The sequence below is a fragment of the Plectropomus leopardus genome, chromosome 11 (assembly GCF_026936395.1).
Source record: "Plectropomus leopardus strain MGB_pleo_1.0 chromosome 11, ASM2693639v1, whole genome shotgun sequence".
Taxonomy (NCBI): Eukaryota; Metazoa; Chordata; class Actinopteri; order Perciformes; family Serranidae; genus Plectropomus; species Plectropomus leopardus.
Genome location: NC_142186.1, coordinates 19729557 through 19747544, shown reverse-complemented (window position 1 = coordinate 19747544; position 17988 = coordinate 19729557). Strand labels below are relative to the sequence as shown.

The 17988-nt window shown below is 36.7% G+C and overlaps 1 protein-coding gene across 4 annotated transcripts in view; it reads right to left on the bottom strand.

Moving 5' to 3' along the window:
- Positions 1 to 555: 555 nt before the first annotated feature.
- Positions 556 to 17988, bottom strand: part of LOC121945626 (B-cell receptor CD22) — an 86205-nt gene continuing 68772 nt past the window's right edge. For all 4 annotated transcript variants that reach the window (XM_042489910.2, XM_088084233.1, XM_088084232.1 and 1 more), the window contains 3 exons: positions 2854 to 2948; positions 2712 to 2778; positions 556 to 1173 (listed from right to left, as the gene is read on the bottom strand). In XM_042489910.2, the coding sequence (XP_042345844.2) occupies positions 958 to 1173; positions 2712 to 2778; positions 2854 to 2948 (378 nt within the window). In that variant the 3' untranslated portion in view covers positions 556 to 957. The remainder of the gene's footprint in view (positions 1174 to 2711; positions 2779 to 2853; positions 2949 to 17988) is intronic.

Sequence of the window (17988 nt, the reverse complement as noted above, 5' to 3'; positions counted from 1 at the left end):
CTTTATTCTTCTATGTGGTTCATCACTCTAGAAAAATGCTGCCACATTGATTATGCTTCTGTTTATATTTGATGGTTTAATATTAACTTTTGTCTTAGAGTTAATTTATTAGTTAACACTTTTGTGCAGAGTGAAAGAGGCAGTTGTACAGTTTGTCACACTTTTTAATTGATAATTTTGAAGTAATAATTTTGTTAAAGCTCTAGTGTTTTGCATTTAGTGGCATCGGACGCCGCAGTTGCAAAATTGCAACTGGTTACATGTGCCAAGCACGAAAATGCATCTACAGCCAGTGTTTTATTGGTCTGCTCTGGGCTACTGTAGAAAAATATGGCAGAATACGTGCAAGAGGACCCGCTCCACAGAAAGACATAAACAGCTCCTTCTAAGGTAACAAAAGCACGATACTCTTTTTCACATGGTTATAGTCTAATGAAATCATAGTTGGGAATGTTCTATGCCATATCTGCAAATACAGTAGATGCCCCTAAATGCTACACACTGGATCTTTCAAAACATTGTTTATGCTTATTTAAGTAAGACAAAACAATGAAAGACATTCTTCCTGCACTTTAATTTGCAGTTACATAGTTAGACAAGAGCTGAATTTAAAGCATGTAATTAAAATGAACATTATTCATATGGCACAATGTTTCAAAATGCATATTTCATAAACAAGCCTGAATAAAAGGAACTGCTGCAAATCATCAAAGCCATGTCATCTTGTGCTGTTTACAAATGTCACAGTAATGTCAATAATTTTTTTACACAAATGCATGTTTAGACAAAACAATTTTTTTTGGTGTCATGGGTTTGCTCACAACATATGTATATACACTTCCCCCCTCTGTTTGGTACTTGTTAAAGCAGAGAGGTGCCAAAAATGATATATTTGGAGTGAAAAAAAGTGATAAAAACCTAATAAGTAATTGCTTGTACTTGTATAAGTATTTTAACTCACATTTTGACCTGAGAGTACTGCGTCTCATCTTCATCAGAGCTGCTAAAGTCTTTGATGGCTCTCAGATGTCCATACTTTGCTTTGAAGCTCACCTGCGAATAATTGAGATCCCCTTCATCCTCACTGGTGTCTGTGTCGTAGTTTAATGGATGTGGACATTTGGGTGCATGTGCTGTGCTGATGTTCTCGTAGTCCTCCAGCCTTTCGTCACTCTAGGAGGGTAACAGAGATGGTCACCAGATCATGACTTGTCATAACTTCTCACAGAGTCTGGTTTTTATATTAAAGAACTTTATATTAATAAAACGTTGATGCTTGTGATGATTTGGAGATAATGTTTCCCTTCATTAAATCATTTGTTACAAGGGATTCATTTATAATTCAAGCTGCAAACAGCAATGAAAGGGCCCTCACACCCCCCCGTATGTCTGGGTACTGGTTAACTCCAGCTAAAGCAGTCATTCATTTCTGCGAGTTTGGACCCTGGAGTGAGATAATTCCACATCATCTTGGTGTACATCATTTGTAGACCAAACCATGAAAATTTCATGTAAATTAAAACATAACTGTCTTGCAAGGCTTACTTCCAGTTGCCAGTAGGTGGAGCTATTAAGACTAGTGAATATTGTCATACAAATGGGTTCAGGAGGGGCCCTCATTGAACCCAGGAAATTGTTGTAACTTTGGTGTACATTTTCAGATCTGCCGAAACTTCCTGTTTTAGATTTAGGTTGCTGATTCAAGTCTTATCTGGGACAGGTTTCTTTTGAGGGCTGCTGTCTTAGCACAGAGATAAAAGGAACATCAAAAACATGCAATGAGTTAGGTTCGTCTCAGTGGGTAAATCAGATGGTTCGTGTGACTGAGGTTGTTGGTTCAAGTCTTATCTGGGACAGGTGACATTTGACTTTTATGGCATAAATAAAATAAAATATTGGTGGATATATCCAACCTCCAAACCTGTCAGGAGCCAAACCTCCTGACACATTGCATGTTTTTGATGTTTCCTTTAGCCCTGTGCTAAGACAGCAGCCTTCAAATGCCACCTGTCCCAGATAAGACAACCTCACTCCAGGGTCCAAACTCCCCGCGTGCATTATCCGACTTTCACAGAAATTAACGGCCCCTTTAGCTGGAGTTTATCAGTACCCAGACATACGTGGGGGTGTGATGGCCCTTTCATTGCTGCTTGCAGCTTTCATTATTGTTTGTTGTAATAAATTGTATTGTATGCCAAATAAATCGCATTTTTGGAGGTCTAAACATGCCCAAAAACTCATGAAACTTGGAATGCACATCCATTCAGATTTTGGTGTTTTCTGAAACAGGTGTTGCAAAATGGCTCCACAGCACCCCTAATGTGTAGTTTTACCTACAATTACAAAATTTGGTACACTCATGTATCATGCTGAGACGCACAAAAAGACTCTTGGACCCACCCCCCAAACCCAACAGAAAGTTACCCATTTTGAATTTTGTGCTCACTTTAGGTGCTTTCCACCTCTTGTACTATTGCGAACTTGTCCTACAGGACTAATCTGATCGTCCAAACTTAACCCCTTAGTGATTAAAAGTTATCATAGGTTTGTGCAATTTTTTTCCTTTTTCCTGTGGTGCAGCGTAATATTTTGATGTTTCGCCCGGTCGGTGCTCAGCCCCTAATTAGGAAACATCAAACAGTGGACAGAGGCACACAGATGTACTATACAGAACATACTTTTTCTTTTCTAGGTTAAAAAAAAATTCTGACCTTTTTAGGAGGCTTTTGCTTAGACACCATGGCATACACATCCTCTGCTGCTTTTGCCTGTTTATTCCTAGAAAAAAATAACATCATAAAGTTATCATATAATATTACCTTCCTTGTTCTGGTGTATGAAAAATAATCTCACTTTTGCTTATTTCCAAAGTGTAACGAAGCATAGTTGAGGGAATCATCCTGTGTGTGTCCTCCTTGTTGTGTGTTCGGCTTTTGTGCAGAAGGACCCTAAGCAAATGCAAACAAAGGACATCAGAGGAAATGCAGTTGCAACTGAATCAGTTCATTCATGCCTTAAAATGAAAGCTGGAGGTTGCCTAGTAATATATTTCTAGGCAAGATTGAATACTGAATGATTACTATTCTAACTGTGAGGACAGTGCTACAGCACAGTGGCCAATGCAACAGATTGATCATTTAAAGATAATTAAAACTTACTATATTTATGCCATTTTAGACATACTGCAGTATGATTTTTTCTGCTATTTTGGACGACATACTATGGCATTGTTATGCTATTTTGGATGTCATACTATACTATGAGAATTACATGACATTTTGGACGACTTACTGTAGTACGACTTTTTTATGACATTTTGAAAGACATACTGTCCTATAACTTTTTTTATGTTAATTTTGACAACATACTATGCTATGACATTTTTAAGCTATTTTGGATGACATACTATGCACAGAATTGCATTAAAAAGTTATCCTATAGCATAGCATTTAGTATGTCATCCAAAATGTAATAAAAATTTCATACTATGGTAAGTCCTCCAGAATGGCATCAAAAAAAGTTATAAGAGTATAGTATGCCATTCAAAATATGACATTTTCATGACAATTGGGACGACACACTATAATATGTTTTTTTTATGCCATTTTGGATGACAGACTTTCATGACGTTTGGGACAGCAGTTGTGAAACATCTTCTGATGCTAAGCTAGGGCACATTATCAATGATGTTTCCTGAGGCCATTGGGTGTTTTGGGTCGAACAACAGACACCCTCACTCAGACGACCCAGCTGATGCTGATCACGCCTGAACATGTGCCCTAGCAGCACTCTCCCTTGGATCAACTCTCTTGATCCACAGCCACCTGGAATCTTTCTCAGAAGCTCCCATGTTGTCCAAGTTGGCCCTACTTCTTCTTTCGCCTGTGATCCCAAGTGCTATGTAGGCTCTACAGAGGGACTGCACTGCACAGCCTCTACACCCTACTTCCACAGGGCAGCACATTGCCTTCCAGCCTTGTCTGTGGCAGTTGTTGACCAGGCCCTCGTACTTCCCCTCTTCAGCTCAAAAGCTGCCTCCATTCAGTTTTCCTGTGGCACTGTTAGTTCCAGCATGACCACGTTCTTTCTTACCTCTGATATCTCTGATGTCGGGTCTGAGGGTGGTGTTGGCAACATGCTGGGGGAACTTGAGTTGCCTACCCAAGTCCATTGACAGCTGCGAGTCCAGAGCAGTGTTCATAAGTCCTGATGCTGTCTATTACTCCTGGCCTCTCTCCTGCTCTGATGAAGCTGATGGTTCGCACTGTGGACCTTAAGTGACAGCAGTTTGTCATTGCACTACAGATGCTCCCAGGAGATCTTCCTCTCCACAACTTGTTCCCATCTGGTCCAGGCGCCTTGCTAATTCATTCCCACTGCTCTGGTGGACCTTTCCTCCTTGACAGCAGGTCTCACCTCTTTTTGGACCAGTTGCCCTTCACTCCTTTCCCTGAGTCTTTTTATACCTGGGGTGTTGCAATGGTTCCTAGTCCAGCTCCTCCTCTAGTCAGTGTTCCCAACATGTCTCCATGGCGCAACTGTGACTCTGCCTGCTCTACTGCTGCCTCTGCTCTTCATTTCCTACCAGTCTTGACTGTTAACACTGCCCCTGTGACTTTAGGGTCACTGGACTCACAGAGCTGCAGCACCTCCCTCACACGCAACACCTTGACCTCCTCCTCAATGGATTTAAGTGGAGCCTAAACTTGCAAGTGTTTTCATATAGGGCGATGCTACTCAAGCTTCTCACCGCAAAAACTGCCGATCTAACCTAGTGTCATAATCTTATATTTAGATTAAAAAATCTAGTTAGTCTTGTTTTAAGTATAAATGGATTATCTAGTGCTGACTAGGAAAGATCATTTGACTTAATTCAAGTAAATATCACTTGCCTGGTCTTGTTAAGCATCTTTGTCTTTTTCTGAGTTATTTTTAACTAGATACAGGAGACAATTCTGGAAACATCCACTTCAGGTCTATAGAAACCTTATTTTAAGCACTAGTATGTCCAACTAGGCTTAAATAAATTGCTTGAAATTAGTGTTTTTGATCTTATTTCAAGATTTTATGGGCTATAATGAGAGTCACACAGTTTTACTGGTTTTAAGACATCTTAACAAGCAAAATTTGCTTACTGCACTGGCAGCCAAATTTGATTCTTTTAAGTGCAAGTATGCTTAAATCTAGGGTGTTTGGCCTTAAATTTGACAGGGCATTTTTGCAGTGCTCCAGCCATCTCCTTTGGTAGCAACAGACTCTCCTTTCAAGGTCTGTGCTGGCAGAGTTGGGGAATTCATATAGAAGCAGCCTCAGGATCCTTTCCAGAATCCTGTGTTGGTACACCCAAGCCCTGAATTTTCCTGGGAGACCCGTCCTGTCAACAGCTTTCAGCAGTCCCTGCAATATATATCCCTGAGGCTGCTGTAGAAGATCTTCCCGTGGTTTGTCACAGGCTTCTCAGAAATGGTAGGAGTCTCTGTTTCTAAAATAGAGAAGCCGAACTTATCTGCAACTCTTCTCTCTGCAACACCAATGACTTGATTTTTCTGTCTTCGAAGGACATCCTGGCCCATCCCATTAGCCTCTCAAATCCCTTCAGGATCCATCTTCCTCCAGGCACTGACTCAGGGGTCACTGTGTCCATGAAGGCCTGGAGAGGTGGTTGGCAGATACTTGACATTGAGATGGGGCCTCTCCACTCTGGTTTTAAGGAATTCACCAGCATGTTCATTTCCAGAGCGAACAAGATCAGTGAGATTGTGCAGCCTGTGATAATCTCCAGTCTGTGCCACGCAGATAATGTAGGCCCTACTGAGACTCTCAGACTGAAATCGCTGGAGTAATCCTGAACGAAATGGACCATGGTGCCTCTCTAGCTTCTTCAGGACCAGCTTGTGGAACATATAACTATAGGTAATGGCCGGGTCTAGCCAAAGCACCACCAGAAAACCCTTCTTTTTCTTGACCTTTCTGAGGAGCTGTGTGACAATGCCTGTGTGCTCGAGACAGCTACAAAATGGGAATAAAGGCCAAAAAAGGCCAAAAACCTCATAATTTAGCATGTCAAAAAATGGCCACAAAGGCAATAGTATAGCATGGCGAAAAAGTCAAAATTTGACCGCTCCTAAAAATGGCTGAAAACAACATAGAATAGCTTGTAGAGACGCATATTGGTATACAAAGTGGGAATAAAAGCCAAAAAAGGCCAAAAAAACTCATATATTAGCATGTCAAAAAAATGGCCACAAAGGCAATAGTATAGTATGGCGAAAAAGTCAAAATTTGACCGCTCCTAAAAATGGCTGAAAAACAACAAAGAATAGCTTGTAGAGACGCATTTTAGTATACAAAGTGGAAATAAAGTCCAAAAAAGGCTAAAAAACCTCCAAAATTAGCATGTCAAAAAAATGGCTACAAAGGCAATAGTATAGTATGGTGATAAAGTCAAAATTTGACCGCTCCTTAAAAAGACTGAAAACAATATAGAATAGCTTGTAGAGACGCATATTGGTATACAAAGTGGGATTAAAGGCCAAAAAAGGCCAAAAAAACTCAAAAATTAGACATGTCAAAAAAATGGCCACAAAGGCAATAGTATAGTATGGCGAAAAAGTCAAAATTTGACCGCTCCTAAAAATGGCTGAAAACAACATAGAATAGCTTGTAGAGACGCATATTGGCATACAAAGTGGGATTAAAGGCCAAAAAAGGCCAAAAAAACTCAAATATTAGCATGTCAAAAAAATGGCCACAAAGGCAATAGTATAGTATGGCGAAAAAGTCAAAATTTGACCGCTCCTAAAAATGGCTGAAAACAACATAGAATAGCTTGTAGAGACGCATATTAGTATACAAAGTGGAAATAAAGTCCAAAAAAGGCCAAAAAACCTCCAAAATTAGCATGTCAAAAAAAATGGCTACAAAGGCAATAGTATAGTATGGCGAAAAAGTCAAAATTTGACAGCTCCTAAAATGGTTGAAAACAACATAGAATAGCTTGTAGAGATGCATATTGGTATACAAACTGGTAATAAAGTCCAAAAAAGGCCAAAAAAACTCAAATATTAGCATGTCCAAAAAAATGGCCACAAAGGCAATAGTCTAGTATGGCGAAAAAGTCAAAATGTGACCGCTCCTAAAAATGGCTGAAAACAACATAGAATAGCTTGTAGAGATGCATATTAGTATACAAAGTGGAAATAAAGTCCAAAAAGGCCAAAAAATTCAAACATTAGCATGTCAAAAAAATGGCCACAAAGGCAATAGTATAGTATGGCGAAAAAGTCAAAATTTGACCGCTCCTAAAAATGGCTGAAAACAACATAGAATAGCTTGTAGAGACGCATATTAGTATACAAAGTGGAAATAAAGTCCAAAAAAGGCTAAAAAACCTCCAAAATTAGCATGTCAAAAAAAATGGCCACAAAGGCAATAGTATAGTATGGCGAAAAAGTCAAAATTTGACCGCTCCTAAAAATGGCTGAAAACAACATAGAATAGCTTGTAGAGACGCATATTGGTATACAAAGTGGAATTAAAGGCCAAAAAAGGCCAAAATCCTAAAAAAATTAACATGTCAAAAAAATGGCCACAAAGGCAATAGTATAGTATGGCGAAAAAGTCAAAATTTGACCGCTCCTAAAAATGGCTGAAAACAACATAGAATAGCTTGTAGAGACGCATATTAGTATACAAAGTGGAAATAAAGTCCAAAAAAGGCTAAAAAACCTCCAAAATTAGCATGTCAAAAAATGGCCACAAAGGCAATAGTATAGTATGGCGAAAAGTCAAAATTTGACCGCTCCTAAAATGGCTGAAAACAACATAGAATAGCTTGTAGAGACGCATATTAGTATACAAAGTGGAAATAAAGTCCAAAAAAATACGAAAACCAAAAAATTTAGCATGTCAAAAAAAATGGCCACAAAGGCAATAGTATAGTATGGCGAAAAAGTCAAAATTTGACCGCTCCTAAGAATGGCTGAAAACAACATAGAATAGCTTGTAGAGACGCATATTGGTATACAAAGTGGAATTAAAGGCCAAAAAAGGCCAAAATCCTAAAAAATTTGACATGTCAAAAAATGGACACAAAGGCAATAGTATAGTATGGCGAAAAAGTCAAAATTTGACCGCTCCTAAAAATGGCTGAAAACAACATAGAATAGCTTGTAGAGACGCATATTGGTATACAAAGTGGGAATAAAGGCCAAAAAAGGCCAAAAACCTAAAAAATTTGACATGTCAAAAAATGGACACAAAGGCAATAGTATAGTATGGCGAAAAAGTCAAAATTTGACCACTCCTAAAAATGGCTGAAAACAACATAGAATAGCTTGTAGAGACGCATATTGGTATACAAAGTGGGAATAAAAGCCAAAAAAGGCCAAAAAAACTCATATATTAGCATGTCAAAAAATGGACACAAAGGCAATAGTATAGTATGGCGAAAAAGTCAAAATTTGACCGCTCCTAAAATGGCTGAAAAACAACAAAGAATAGCTTGTAGAGACGCATTTTAGTATACAAAGTGGAAATAAAGTCCAAAAAAGGCTAAAAAACCTCCAAAATTAGCATGTCAAAAAAATGGCTACAAAGGCAATAGTATAGTATGGTGATAAAGTCAAAATTTGACCGCTCCTTAAAATGACTGAAAACAACATAGAATAGCTTGTAGAGACGCATATTGGTATACAAAGTGGGATTAAAGGCCAAAAAAGGCCAAAAAAACTCAAAAATTAGACATGTCAAAAAAATGGCCACAAAGGCAATAGTATAGTATGGCGAAAAAGTCAAAATTTGACCGCTCCCAAAAATGGCTGAAAACAACATAGAATAGCTTGTAGAGACGCATATTGGCATACAAAGTGGGATTAAAGGCCAAAAAAGGCCAAAAAAACTCAAATATTAGCATGTCAAAAAAATGGACACAAAGGCAATAGTATAGTATGGCGAAAAAGTCCAAATTTGACCGCTCCTAAAAATGGCTGAAAACAACATAGAATAGCTTGTAGAGACGCATATTAGTATACAAAGTGGAAATAAAGTCCAAAAAGGCCAAAAAACCTCCAAAATTAGCATGTCAAAAAAAATGGCTACAAAGGCAATAGTATAGTATGGCGAAAAAGTCAAAATTTGACAGCTCCTAAAAATGGCTAAAAACAACATAGAATAGCTTGTAGAGATGCATATTGGTATACAAAGTGGAAATAAAGGCCAAAAAGGCCAAAAAAACTCAAATATTAGCATGTCCAAAAAAATGGCCACAAAGGCAATAGTCTAGTATGGCGAAAAAGTCAAAATGTGACCGCTCCTAAAAATGGCTGAAAACAACATAGAATAGCTTGTAGAGATGCATATTGGTATACAAAGTGGGAATAAAGGCCAAAAAAGGCCAAAAAAACTCAAATATTAGCATGTCAAAAAATGGCCACAAAGGCAATAGTATAGTATGTGAAAAAGTCAAAATTTGACCGCTCCTAAAAATGGCTGAAAACAACATAGAATAGCTTGTAGAGACGCATATTAGTATACAAAGTGGAAATAAAGGCCAAAAAAGGCTAAAAACCTCCAAAATTAGCATGTCAAAAAATGGCCACAAAGGCAATAGTATAGTATGGCGAAAAAAGTCAAAATTTGACCGCTCCTAAAAATGGCTGAAAACAACATAGAATAGCTTGTAGAGACGCATATTGGTATACAAAGTGGAATTAAAGGCCAAAAAAGGCCAAAATCCTAAAAAAATTAACATGTCAAAAAAATGGCCACAAAGGCAATAGTATAGTATGGCGAAAAAGTCAAAATTTGACCGCTCCTAAAAATGGCTGAAAACAACATAGAATAGCTTGTAGAGACGCATATTGGTATACAAAGTGGGAATAAAGTCCAAAAAAACCCAAAAAACTCAAAATTTAGCATGTCAAAAAAATGGCCACAAAGGCAATAGTATAGTATGTGAAAAAAGTCAAAATTTGACCGCTCCTAAAATGGCTGAAAACAACATAGAATAGCTTGTAGAGACGCATATTAGTATACAAAGTGGAAATAAAGTCCAAAAAAGGCTAAAAACCTCCAAAATTAGCATGTCAAAAAATGGCCACAAAGGCAATAGTATAGTATGGCGAAAAAGTCAAAATTTGACCGCTCCTAAAAATGGCTGAAAACAACATAGAATAGCTTGTAGAGACGCATATTGGTATACAAAGTGGGAATAAAGGCCAAAAAAGGCCAAAAAACCTCAAATATTAGTATGTCAAAAAAATGGACACAAAGGCAATAGTATGTTATGGCGAAAAAGTCAAAATTTGACCGCTCCTAAAAATGGCTGAAAAACAACAAAGAATAGCTTGTAGAGACGCATTTTAGTATACAAAGTGGAAATAAAGTCCAAAAAAGGCTAAAAAACCTCCAAAATTAGCATGTCAAAAAAATGGCCACAAAGGCAATAGTATAGTATGGCGAAAAAGTCAAAATTTGACCGCTCCTAAAAATGGCTGAAAACAACATAGAATAGCTTGTAGAGACGCATATTAGTATACAAAGTGGAAATAAAGTCCAATAAAGGCTAAAAAACCTCCAAAATTAGCATGTCAAAAAATGGCCACAAAGGCAATAGTATAGTATGGCGAAAAAGTCAAAATTTGACCGCTCCTAAAATGGCTGAAAACAACATAGAATAGCTTGTAGAGACGCATATTGGTATACAAACTGGGAATAAAGTCCAAAAAAGGCAAAAAAACCTCCAAAATTAGCATGTCAAAAAAATGGCCACAAAGGCAATAGTATAGTATGGCGAAAAAGTCAAAATTTGACCGCTCCTAAAAATGGCTGAAAACAACATAGAATAGCTTGTAGAGACGCATATTAGTATACAAAGTGGAAATAAAGTCCAAAAAAGGCTAAAAACCTCCAAAATTAGCATGTCAAAAAATGGCCACAAAGGCAATAGTATAGTATGGCTAAAAGTAAAAATTTGACCGCTCCAAAAAATGGCTGAAAACAACATAGAATAGCTTGTAGAGACGCATATTAGTATACAAAGTGGAAATAAAGTCCAAAAAAGGCTAAAAAACCTCCAAAATTAGCATGTCAAAAAAATGGACACAAAGGCAATAGTATAGTATGGCGAAAAAGTCCAAATTTGACCGCTCCTAAAAATGGCTAAAAACAACATAGAATAGCTTGTAGAGACGCATATTAGTATACAAAGTGGAAATAAAGTCCAAAAAGGCTAAAAACCTCCAAAATTAGCATGTCAAAAAATGGCCACAAAGGCAATAGTATAGTATGGCGAAAAAAGTCAAAATTTGACCGCTCCTAAAAATGGCTGAAAACAACATAGAATAGCTTGTAGAGACGCATATTGGTATACAAAGTGGGAATAAAGGCCAAAAAGGCCAAAAACCTCCAAAATTAGCATGTCAAAAAATGGCCACAAAGGCAATAGTATAGTATGGCGAAAAAGTCAAAATTTGACCGCTCCTAAAATGGCTGAAAACAACATAGAATAGCTTGTAGAGACGCATATTGGTATACAAAGTGGGAATAAAGTCCAAAAAGGCCAAAAACCTCAAAATTTAGCATGTCAAAAAATGGACACAAAGGGAATAGTATAGTATGGCGAAAAAGTCAAAATTTGACCGCTCCTAAAAATGGCTAAAAACAACATAGAATAGCTTGTAGAGACGCATATTAGTATACAAAGTGGAAATAAAGTCCAAAAAAGGCTAAAAAACCTCCAAAATTAGCATGTCAAAAAAATGGCCACAAAGGCAATAGTATAGTATGGCGAAAAAGTCAAAATTTGACCGCTCCTAAAAATGGCTGAAAACAACATAGAATAGCTTGTAGAGACGCATATTGGTATACAAAGTGGAAATAAAGTCCAAAAAAGGCTAAAAAACCTCCAAAATTAGCATGTCAAAAAAATGGCCACAAAGGCAATAGTATAGTATGAAAAAGTCAAAATTTGACCGCTCCTAAAAATGGTTGAAAACAACATAGAATAGCTTGTAGAGACGCATATTGGTATACAAAGTGGGAATAAAGGCCAAAAAGGCCAAAACCTCAAAATTTAGCATGTCAAAAAATGGCCACAAAGGCAATAGTATAGTATGGCGAAAAAGTCAAAATCTGACCGCTCCTAAAATGGCTGAAAACAACATAGAATAGCTTGTAGAGACGCATATTAGTATACAAAGTGGAAATAAAGTCCAAAAAAGGCTAAAAACCTCCAAAATTAGCATGTCGATAAAATGGCCACACATGCAATAGTCTAGTATGGCGAAAAAGTCAAAATTTGACCGCTCCTAAAAATGGCTGAAAACAACATAGAATAGCTTGTAGAGACGCATATTAGTATACAAAGTGGAAATAAAGTCCAAAAAAGGCCAAAAAACCTAAAATATTAGCATGTCAAAAAAATGGACACAAAGGCAATAGTATAGTATGGCGAAAAAGTCAAAATTTGACCGCTCCTAAAAATGGCTAAAAACAACATAGAATAGCTTGTAGAGACGCATATTAGTATACAAAGTGGAAATAAAGTCCAAAAAAGGCCAAAAACCTCCGAATTTAGCGTGTCAAAAAATGGACACAAAGGCAATAGTATAGTATGGCGAAAAAGTCCAAATTTGACCGCTCCTAAAAATGGCTGAAAACAACATAGAATAGCTTGTAGAGACGCATATTAGTATACAAAGTGGAAATAAAGTCCAAAAAAGGCTAAAAACCTCCAAAATTAGCATGTCAAAAAATGGCCACAAAGGCAATAGTATAGTATGGCGAAAAAGTCAAAATTTGACCGCTCCTAAAATGGCTGAAAACAACATAGAATAGCTTGTAGAGACGCATATTGGTATACAAAGTGGGAATAAAGTCCTAAAAAGGCTAAAAACCTCCAAAATTAGCATGTCAAAAAAATGGCCACAAAGGCAATAGTATAGTATGGCGAAAAAGTCAAAATTTGACCGCTCCTAAAAATGGCTGAAAACAACATAGAATAGCTTGTAGAGACGCATATTGGTATACAAACTGGGAATAAAGTCCAAAAAAACCCAAAAACCACAATATTAGCATGTCAAAAAAATGGACACAAAGGCAATAGTATAGTATGGCGAAAAAGTCAAAATTTGACCGCTCCTAAAAATGGCTGAAAACAACATAGAATAGCTTGTAGAGACGCATATTAGTATACAAAGTGGAAATAAAGTCCAAAAAAGGCTAAAAAACCTCCAAAATTAGCATGTCAAAAAAAATGGCCACAAAGGCAATAGTATAGTATGGCGAAAAAGTCAAAATTTGACCGCTCCTAAAAATGGCTGAAAACAACATAGAATAGCTTGTAGAGACGCATATTAGTATACAAAGTGGAAATAAAGGCCAAAAAAGGCAAAAAAACCTCCAAAAGTAGCATGTCAAAAAATGGCCACAAAGGCAATAGTATAGTATGGCGAAAAGTCAAAATTTGACCGCTCCTAAAATGGCTGAAAACAACATAGAATAGCTTGTAGAGACGCATATTGGTATACAAAGTGGGAATAAAGGCCAAAAGGCCAAAAAACCTCCAAAATTAGCATGTCAAAAAATGGCCACAAAGGCAATAGTATAGTATGGCGAAAAAGTCAAAATTTGACCGCTCCTAAAATGGTTGAAAACAGCATAGAATAGCTTGTAGAGACGCGTATTGGTATACAAAGTGGGAATAAAGTCCAAAAAAACCCAAAAACCTCAAAATTTAGCATGTCAAAAAAAATGGCCACAAAGGCAATAGTATAGTATGGCGAAAAAGTCAAAATTTGACCGCTCCTAAAAATGGCTGAAAACAACATAGAATAGCTTGTAGAGACGCATATTAGTATACAAAGTGGAAATAAAGTCCAAAAAGGCTAAAAACCTCCAAAATTAGCATGTCAAAAAAAATGGCCACAAAGGCAATAGTATAGTATGGCGAAAAAGTCAAAATTTGACCGCTCCTAAAAATGGCTGAAAACAACATAGAATAGCTTGTAGAGACGCATATTGGTATACAAAGTGGGAATAAAGGCCAAAAAGGCCAAAAACCTCAAATATTAGCATGTCAAAAAATGGACACAAAGGCAATAGTATAGTATGGCGAAAAAGTCAAAATTTGACCGCTCCTAAAAATGGCTAAAAACAACATAGAATAGCTTGTAGAGACGCATATTAGTATACAAAGTGGAAATAAAGTCCAAAAAGGCTAAAAAACCTCCAATATTAGCATGTAAAAAAAATGGCCACAAAGGCAATAGTATAGTATGGCGAAAAAGTCAAAATTTGACCGCTCCTAAAAATGGCTGAAAACAACATAGAATAGCTTGTAGAGACGCATATTGGTATACAAAGTGGGAATAAAGGCCAAAAAAGGCCAAAAAACCTCCAAAATTAGCATGTCAAAAAAATGGCCACAAAGGCAATAGTATAGTATGGCGAAAAAGTCAAAATCTGACCGCTCCTAAAAATGGCTGAAAACAACATAGAATAGCTTGTAGAGACGCATATTGGTATACAAAGTGGGAATAAAGGTCAAAAAAGGCTAAAAAACCTCCAAAATTAGCATGTCCAAAAAATGGACACAAAGGCAATAGTATAGTATGGCGAAAAAGTCAAAATTTGACCGCTCCTAAAATGGCTGAAAACAACATAGAATAGCTTGTAGAGACGCCAGACAGTATACAAACTGATAATAAAGTCCAAAAAAAACCAAAAACCTCAAAATTTAGCATGTCAAAAAAATGGCCACAAAGGCAATAGTATAGTATGGAAAAAAGTCAAAATTTGACCGCTCCTAAAATTGGCTGAAAACAACATAGAATAGCTTGTAGAGACGCATATTAGTATACAAAGTGGAAATAAAGTCCAAAAAAGGCTAAAAAACCCCCAAAATTAGCATGTCAAAAAATGGCCACAAAGGCAATAGTATAGTATGGCGAAAAAGTCAAAATTTGACCGCTCCTAAAATTGGCTGAAAACAACATAGAATAGCTTGTAGAGACGCATATTAGTATACAAAGTGGAAATAAAGTCCAAAAAAGGCTAAAAACCCTCCAAAATTAGCATGTCAAAAAAATGGCCACAAAGGCAATAGTATAGTATGGCGAAAAAAGTCAAAATTTGACCGCTCCTAAAAATGGCTAAAAACGACATAGAATAGCTCGTAGAGACGCATATTAGTATACAAAGTGGAAATAAAGTCCAAAAAGGCTAAAAACCTCCCAAATTAGCATGTCCAAAAAATGGCCACAAAGGCAATAGTATAGTATGGCGAAAAAGTCAAAATTTGACCGCTCCTAAAAATGGCTGAAAACAACATAGAATAGCTTGTAGAGACGCATATTGGTATACAAAGTGGGAATAAAGGCCAAAAAGGCCAAAAAACCTCCAAAATTAGCATGTCAAAAAATGGCCACAAAGGCAATAGTATAGTATGGCGAAAAAGTCCAAATTTGACCGCTCCTAAAAATGGCTGAAAACAACATAGAATAGCTTGTAGAGACGCATATTGGTATACAAAGTGGGAATAAAGGCCAAAAAAGGCCAAAAAACCTCAAATATTAGCATGTCAAAAAAATGGACACAAAGGCAATAGTATAGTATGGCGAAAAAGTCAAAATTTGACCGCTCCTAAAAATGGCTAAAAACAACATAGAATAGCTTGTAGAGACGCATATTAGTATACAAAGTGGAAATAAAGTCCAAAAAGGCTAAAAAACCTCCAAAATTAGCATGTCAAAAAATGGCCACAAAGGCAATAGTACAGTATGGCGAAAAAAGTCAAAATTTGACCGCTCCTAAAATTGGCTGAAAACAACATAGAAAAGCTTGTAGAGATGCATATTAGTATACAAAGTGGAAATAAAGTCCAAAAAAGGCTAAAAACCCTCCAAAATTAGCATGTCAAAAAAATGGCCACAAAGGCAATAGTATAGTATGGCGAAAAAGTCAAAATTTGACCGCTCCGAAAAATGGCGGAAAACAACATAGAATAGATTGTAGAGACGCATATTGGTATACAAAGTGGGAATAAAGGCCAAAAAGGCCAAAAACCTCAAAAATTAGCATGTCAAAAAAATGGCCACAAAGGCAATAGTATAGTATGGCGAAAAAGTCAAAATTTGACCGCTCCTAAAAATGGCTGAAAACAACATAGAATAGCTTGTAGAGACGCATATTGGTATACAAAGTGGGAATAAAGGCCAAAAAAGGCCAAAAAACCTCAAATATTAGCATGTCAAAAAATGGACACAAAGGCAATAGTATAGTATGGCTAAAAGTCAAAATTTGACCGCTCCTAAAAATGGCTAAAAACAACATAGAATAGCTTGTAGAGACGCATATTAGTATACAAAGTGGAAATAAAGTCCAAAAAAACCCAAAAACCTCCAAAATTAGCATGTCAAAAAAATGGCCACAAAGGCAATAGTATAGTATGGCGAAAAAAGTCAAAATTTGACCGCTCTAAAAATGGCTGAAAACAACATAGAATAGCTTGTAGAGACGCATATTGGTATACAAAGTGGGATTAAAGGCCAAAAAAGGCTAAAAAAACCTCCAAAATTAGCATGTCAAAAAAATGGCCACAAAGGCAATAGTATAGTATGGCGAAAAAGTCAAAATTTTACCGCTTCTAAAAATGGCTGAAAACAACATAGAATAGCTTGTAGAGACGCGTATTGGTATACAAACTGGGAATAAAGTCCAAAAAAACCCAAAAACCTCAAAATTTAGCATGTCAAAAAAAATGGCCACAAAGGCAATAGTATAGTATGGCGAAAAAGTCAAAATTTGACCGCTCCTAAAAATGGCTGAAAACAACATAGAATAAGCTTGTAGAGACGCATATTAGTATACAAAGTGGAAATAAAGTCCAAAAAGGCTAAAAACCTCCAAAATTAGCATGTCAAAAAAATGGCCACAAAGGCAATAGTATAGTATGGCGAAAAAGTCAAAATTTGACCGCTCCTAAAAATGGCTGAAAACAACATAGAATAGCTTGTAGAGACGCATATTGGTATACAAAGTGGGAATAAAGGCCTAAAAAGGCCAAAAACCTCCAAAATTAGCATGTCAAAAAATGGCCACAAAGGCAATAGTATAGTATGGCGAAAAAGTCAAAATCTGACCGCTCCTAAAAATGGCTGAAAACAACATAGAATAGCTTGTAGAGACGCGTATTGGTATACAAACTGGTAATAAAGTCCAAAAAAACCCAAAAACCTCAAAATTTAGCATGTCAAAAAAAATGGCCACAAAGGCAATAGTATAGTATATGAAAAAGTCAAAATTTGACCGCTCCTAAAATGGCTGAAAACAACATAGAATAGCTTGTAGAGACGCATATTAGTATACAAAGTGGAAATAAAGTCCAATAAAGGCTAAAAACCTCCAAAATTAGCATGTCAAAAAATGGCCACAAAGGCAATAGTATAGTATGGCTAAAAAGTCAAAATTTGACCGCTCCTAAAATTGGCTGAAAACAACATAGAATAGCTTGTAGAGACGCATATTAGTATACAAAGTGGAAATAAAGTCCAAAAAGGCTAAAAAACCCCAAAAGTTAGCATGTCAAAAAAATGGCCACAAAGGCAATAGTATAGTATGGCGAAAAAGTCAAAATTTGACCGCTCCTAAAAATGGCTAAAAACAACATAGAATAGCTTGTAGAGACGATATTAGTATACAAAGTGGAAATAAAGTCCAAAAAAGGCTAAAAAACCTCCAAAATTAGCATGTCAAAAAAATGGCCACAAAGGCAATAGTATAGTATGGCGAAAAAGTCCAAATTTGACCGCTCCTAAAAATGGCTGAAAACAACATAGAATAGCTTGTAGAGACGCATATTGGTATACAAAGTGGGAATAAAGGCCAAAAAGGCCAAAAAACCTCCAAAATTAGCATGTCAAAAAATGGCCACAAAGGCAATAGTATAGTATGGCGAAAAAGTCAAATTTGACCGCTCCTAAAATGGCT